The 7,010-nt window shown below is 33.2% G+C and overlaps 1 protein-coding gene across 1 annotated transcript; it reads right to left on the minus strand.

Moving 5' to 3' along the window:
- Positions 1-947: 947 nt before the first annotated feature.
- Positions 948-2,143, minus strand: LOC128127452 (xyloglucan endotransglucosylase protein 1-like). Its single transcript, XM_052765923.1, has 3 exons — positions 1,865-2,143; positions 1,545-1,738; positions 948-1,453 (listed from the first exon to the last, which is right to left on the minus strand). The coding sequence occupies exons 1-3, from the start codon at positions 2,135-2,137 to the stop codon at positions 1,057-1,059; spliced, it is 864 nt and encodes a 287-aa protein (XP_052621883.1). The 5' UTR covers positions 2,138-2,143; the 3' UTR covers positions 948-1,056.
- Positions 2,144-7,010: the final 4,867 nt, after the last annotated feature.

A 7,010-nucleotide genomic window follows, 5' to 3' on the forward strand; every position in this document is an offset into this window, starting at 1 on the left:
ATAGATTCAACTTCTGTAACATGATTGCCTTGGAAAACATGTCTACTAGATTCTTAGTACCAAGGATCTTCTTCGGGTTCCGAGTCCAATGGCTTATTGATTGTTTGATAAACTGTTACTTCATCTACACATATTTTGTTCTATCATGAATGATTAGATTCTTTGAAAGTTGAAATGCACTATGGTTTTAATAAAGTAGGACACAATCTTTTTTTTGCCCAAATATATGAATATTTTCAAGCAAATAAGTTCTAAGGATAATTTTTTCAATTTCCATTCATTATGCTTCTATGGTTAATAGATGAATACTCTTTCCAAAGTGTGGATATCCAACTGATGGTTATACCCGCAATGGTATACAAAAACCCTGTTATGGTTTTCCCTAAATATCTAGAACATCTCTTATCTACATCACTGTTATGGTTTTCCCTCAATATCTAGAACATCTCTTATCTACATCACAGAAGCCTTCTAAGACTAGTTTCTTTCTTCTGAAAGGTAAGGTAACCACATAAGTGCTTTTCAAATAGCATAACGACCACTTCATCCCTTCCTAATTTTTTTCTTGTATTTGACATAAACCTGCTACTGCCTCCCACTACATTACAATTTAAGATCTAGTGCATAACGTATCATAAATGAAGTTACAGTTAACTAAGGCATACGAGACTTTAGCCATTTCTTCCACATACAATGTTTCCTATCGAAAACAATGATAGACCACTAGGATCATTTTTTGTTGTTAATTCTACACATAATGAAGTTTGTATGTAGTGTCGAAAAAAAAGGATTTTAGATATTATAATGTTTTTACTAATGACTTTCGATTTTGACCAACTAAACTATATAATTAGATATGAACGAAAAAGATATTTCAATTATTGTAATGTGCTGTTAGACAATGCGTTTTTAAAGTGTAAATGGAATCTTATACTTGTGTATTTATTTGTATTTTCAATTTGAATGTTTACAATGAATCAAAGAATAAATAATCATGAAGATCAGAAATCGATCAATAAAGAATAAAAAATATGGATATCAAGTTAGTAAGCAGGCTTAAAGGAATCTAGAGGTCTTGCATTCCACTGAAATACCATTGGGAAACCGTTTGCGGTCGTTGCAGTAGTTGTAGATCATGTGCTTGGTTTGCACCCATCGGATCCTATTTCGGCCAGCTGCATCAAGTCCTTGGGTACTCCATGACTGGTGATCATTTATTGAGCTTGTAGATACTGAATTGGGACCAACTTTTTTGGCATTGGCATTGAATTTCCTGTATAACGCGGTGAAAGGCGCATTAGTCCAGTCAGTCTTCACACGCCCACCTTGGGTTGCCCAGTCATCCGCGTTCCACAGGCTGGCATAAACCCTCATGGGTTGGCTCTTGGGAAATGGGACTCCAGCAGCATCATTGTTATTGAACACCCTTACTGGTATGTTATCTATCAAGAAACTGAAGAGACAAAGAGCTTTATATAGGAACAGCAGAAAAACATGAGAAAGGAAGAGAACCAATTAATGTTTATGTTGGATGCGTGACTTACATAATTCTTAGACTGTTCCATACGATGGTATAGGTGTGGAAGGCTGCGGTAGGGTCAAACCAAAGGTGGAACTGCTGTTCTTTGTTTCCTTTCCCTTGTGAATACACATTGGTGTGAATTGTGTAAGGGTTTCCCGTGGAGTTGCCCAAGAACTCGAAGTCGATCTCATCGTGACCCGCACCTTGTGATGACAACTAATGTGATTTAATACAAAGACATGGTTATTATCAGCCTTTAAAAGATTAATACAAATGAGTGATCACAATATATATATAATTCAGATATGAAATTCAAGATTGGAACCGATCGATGGTGCTCACGTAGAATGTGGTGACGGTGCCAGCAGAATTGCCTGGTACTAGTTTGAGTTGCATGTCGAACCTTCCAAACAGGTACTCGTGCTTCGACTGGAAACCCGATCCAGAGTATTGGTCGAGTGAAAGTGAAAGATCCTGACCTCCATTCAGAATTTTAGCACGTTCACCCCCAAAACTGATGTCCATCTCATCGTAAAAACTCCCTGCTGATGCTGCTACTATTAGAATTGATATTAAAAGAACAACTGCACAAAGATTAGAGTTCGACTTTGCCATTATTGTTTGTATGGAGAGAGAGAGAGAGAGAGAGAGAGAGAGAGAGAGAGAGAGATGTTATGTTTGTGAGAAGTAGTACTGATATCGTTTATATAGAGAGGTGTGGCTCCGTTGACAGTTTTCAATTGGAACCATCCTTGTTACTGAAGGATGTCATAATGGCAAATGGATGCACCAATATCTATTGACGCGTGCCAACTCACATTATTCTTCTGGACAAGGGCAGGAGCGGTGGGTTTTTTTTTCTATACGTCTGGCAAATCAAAAGTAGCAAATTTGTCATATTTGGACCGGTGGTTGACATCATACCTAAAATAAAATTGTTTTAATTGTTAATAAGGGAAAATAAAATCCATAAAACTAATTAAAACTAAAACTAATTATATATCTGTCAGGTAAAGGGAACCATCAGCACGGCGGACTACCAACTGATTAACGATTTAATACATATCGTCGACAAATATATATGAAATCTCGCTAAATTATCAATATTTTGCCCATTTCGGTGTTAAAACTTATTGATGATACAACTGTACGCAAATTCCCCTAACATCTTCCTTTTCATTTAGTTTTATTACCAAATTCGTCCAATTTATCCAAAAGATTTGTTTCCCTCTCCCTCCTCGGCTTCCCCTTTAAATGAAAACATCACTTGTACGGAATGGAGATTTATATGAAATGGATCAAACTCAACTCTATGTACATTGAATAGAAAAATATGGGAAGGATAGCTACAATATGTTGTTTGAGATTATTTATTTTTGGTTCATTCAGAACATTATTATTATATCATGTTCAATTATATTTCTTAACTATCACAATCTTAAAGTTGATTAAAAGTCGGCAAATATTGATTTCTTTGGAGTGGTTGGGATCTTGATTGAGTTCTTGAAATTTAATAGGGAAAGTAAATTTGTGATAGGCTTGAACAAGTACATAGATGTTATAATTTACTGTAGCGTGTGAAACCGAAGATGACGTTTGAGGACGAGGACACTCCTTAAAGAGGGTAACTAAGAAATTTACCATTATTTGTTTTTTTGAGTTCTCAAATGTGTTGCAATCTAAAATGCATGTTTATAGGGAAATAACAGCAGTTAAAACAATTTGTCTTAGTCATAACCTTGTAATGTTGATAATTGAATATTTATATATGTTATAGATTTTTTTTCTTAATTTAATGGATTCATTGAAAGAAATCAAGAAAAAAATGGTATCATGAATGGGATGAACATTTATCTACCATGCGAACATAATGGATATATAAACGAGGATTGAAATTATCGTAACAAACCATTACATTAGTCTGAAAACAACATGATATTTAGTGTCAAACCGAAATCTAGTAGTTACATATGTCTTATATCTATAAATATATACCTATATATCCATCAGTGAAGGGAACCAATAATGATAGACTTCTAATTGATCAACGATTTAGTAAAGATCATAAACAAAGATATATAAAATCCCGCTAATATAGCAAATTTGTACCTGTTTAGGTGTTAACACTTATATGTTGATGTCTATTTGAGCCCAATATGCAATTATTGTATTTCGTTTTAGTTTTCATATTTGCTCGCATGTTCTATAACAACGTTAAAATTCTAGACTATAGTTTTAACACAAATAGTACTTGTTTATCTTTTTAGTACAACTTACACCTAAAGTTATTGTGAAGTCTTTCCTTGTAGCCACTCCGCAACAGGAGTCCATGCTTTGTCTCTATAGCGACCATGAAATGGAAAGGAACACCAGACTCCTCAAGTAACAATCTCATCGACAAACACATATGAAATCTCACTAAATTTCCAACTTTTTTACCTATTTCGGTGGTAACACTTAATGATGATAAAACCGGATGCAAATTCCCCCAAAGATCTTCTTTTCATTAAGTTTCATTACTAAATTCAATCAATTAATCTAAAATTGTGATTTCCCTCTCCTTCCTCGGTTTTCCCTTTAAATGAAAGCATCACTTGTACGAATAAGAGATTTATAAGAAATGGATCAAATGCAACTCTACTTGTATTAAATAAAGAAATATAGGAAGGAAACCTACAATTTGTTTTTCAAGATTATTTATTCTTAATTCGTTATACTTTATCCATTATTATATTATGTACAATTATATTTTTAGCAATCACATTCTTAATGTTAATTAAAAGTTATCATAAAAAGAAAAGGTTGGGATCTTGACTGATTTCTTGAAATTTGGAAGGGAAAGTAAATTCATCATAGGATTAATGTTGTGACTGCAATTTACTATAGGTGTGAAATTGAAGATGTCGTTTGAGGACGAGGAACCTCTTTAAAGAGGCTACATAAGAAATTACCATTTAATGGTGATAACTGAATATTTATATTTGTTATAGTTTTTTTCTTAAATTTAACGGATTTATTGAAAAAAACCAAGAAAAAAATGGTATCATGAATGGGATGAACATGTATCTACCAGTGAACATAACACATATTTACACGAGAGATTGAAACTATAGTAACAAAACATTAGATTTGTCTCAAAACAACATGATATTTAGTTTCAAACCGACATCTAATAGTTATGCATGTCTCAAATGTATAAATACATACAAGCATTATTAGCTATTCAACGTTGGCTTCCAGTTCATTAAGGATTTAATACAAATCATCGACAAATATATATGAAATCTTCCTGATTTAGCACATTTTTACCCATTTTGGTGTTAAAACTTATATGTTGCAGTCTATTTGAGCCTAATATGCAATTATTGTATTTTTATTAAGTTTTCATTTGTGCTTGCATCTTCTGTAACAATGTTAAAATTCTGGACCTTATTTTTTAGATAAATACACTAATAGAAAAATATCCTTTAATGACAAGAATTGCGTGTCATAGAAGGATACATATGACACGCAAATGCGTGTCAGTGAAGGGCCTATCATAAAAGAAGACCGCACGCATTTATGTGTCGTAACCTTACGACGTGCATTTACAACACACAATGCGTATCATTAAAGCTCGTGTCATAAAGAAAGACAATTTTAAAGGTTTTACAAAAATATTTTTTTAAATGTATTTAATAATTTCCAAATTAGATGACAATTATTGTCTCAAAATATAAAATAGCATATCATTAAAAAAAAAAAAAAAAAAGACAATCCATTTAAAAATATATAGTATGTCAAATAATAATAATCATTCCAATGTTTAAATAAATGTAATACAAAAACTATTTCATCATATCTTATCAATTCCCCTAACAATACACCATCTCCGATTAAGACTTGTATTCAGACCAATTCACCTACCTCAAACGCAACAATTGAAACATGAGACCCAACCGATCCTTTATATAGTCCCTTTGGTCCTTTATCTTTCCATATTAGCCCAGGGACCTCTAAGATTCACATGTGTTTCTTCAATCCATTTTTTGGTCGATTCTATGACACCAAAGTATGCTACACCTATTGCAAGAGATCCAGTTACGCCAGTTGCCTCCTCTCTATAAAAAAAACAATACTCAAAAACTAATAGCAAGTGATATAATACTAAATGAATAAATGTTTGATTCGACTAGAGATTCCATCAATGACAGTCACGTGTGTTTCTCCTTCATTGCTCCAAGATTCGTTTCCACTTTCATTTAATTTACCAAGAATCCAAATGGTTGCAAATTAAATAAAACAAGATTATTAAAAAAAAAAGGTTTCTTATTTCTTTAATGGGTTACATAAAAGTCACCATTTTAGCTTTCATGGATTCATCTTCTAAGTTATCACAACTGTTATTAATACAAATAACATGTATAACAACCTACATAGTTTTATCTTCTATTTCAGGATGGTAATAAAATGGAGAATCGATTTGCTAAATGCATAGTAATACCATACATTTACAAACTCCCCTACAGAAAATTTAGCAAGCAAAAGCAAACATTCCATGAAAATAAACTATCTATAGTCTTTTTCGTATTAGAAAGCACAAACCTAAAGGAAAATTAAGAACGCTAACACTAAATCATCAAAAAAAATCGTCAAACTAATTACAAAGTAACAATCGGATTTTGTAACAAATGAAAACAATTTCCAATCATAATCAATATTTCAAACCTAAAAAGATTCAAAAAATAATATACTTATAAAGCGAATAAGTTATTACCAAGTTAGAGAGAGAGAGAGAGAGAGAGAGAGATCGGGTACATTGGAGGCTTGCTGAGGCTTAGGCGACATCAATGTTCACTCTAGTCTCTAGTAACGACATGTACTCTGGCAAAGACAACTGCACAATGGAGGGAAGATTTTAGGCGGCCAAGTCAGAGGAGTCATGAGAGAACGAGTGTTAATGAATAAGAAAGAGAGAATAAGAAATGATGTGTGTAAAGGACGAGATTTAATGAACCCTATAAACCTAAACATTTTGTAGAGCTGCAAAAAGATGAAAGAGAGATGCACAACCGCGAAATGTCATTAGGTTTCTTCGGTAGATGATTGTATAGAAGAAGGAGGAGACGCATCATAGACATCAAAATGACGAATGGGAGATGATTAGAGAACAAGGCGCCGAGGTTTTTTAATATTTTCGGGATTTCAACCCCCCCCCCCCCCCTTACTAATTATTAAAGGATGGGAAATGTGTGTCATTCTTCATGAAAACTTACAAAATGACATGCTTATACGACATGCTTTTTTTTATAGGTACCCTCCATGTTTTTTTGTGACATTAATTTTAGGGCACGCAAAAATGTGTCTCCTAAATGCTTCAAATTTTGGGAGAGCTGAACCCTTGCATTAAAATAATCCACTAAAGAGGGGGTCCATAACATAGCCATAGTATATTTCCAATGCAATAAAGTTACGTAGTGTCATTTTTCTTTCATAAAGGGGTATTTCC

This window comes from Lactuca sativa, chromosome 7, assembly GCF_002870075.4.
Source record: "Lactuca sativa cultivar Salinas chromosome 7, Lsat_Salinas_v11, whole genome shotgun sequence".
In the NCBI taxonomy this organism is placed as follows: domain Eukaryota; kingdom Viridiplantae; phylum Streptophyta; class Magnoliopsida; order Asterales; family Asteraceae; genus Lactuca; species Lactuca sativa.

Bases quoted from the DNA above. Each gene is read 5' to 3' on its own strand.
- LOC128127452 (XM_052765923.1), bottom strand. From the start codon at position 2,137: ATGGCAAAGTCGAACTCTAATCTTTGTGCAGTTGTTCTTTTAATATCA. The intron at 1,739-1,864 runs GTGAGCACCATC...AAATCACATTAG, and splicing joins GCACCGTCACCACATTCTAC to TTGTCATCACAAGGTGCGGG. The intron at 1,454-1,544 runs GTAAGTCACGCA...TTGTCTCTTCAG, and splicing joins TGGAACAGTCTAAGAATTAT to TTTCTTGATAGATAACATAC.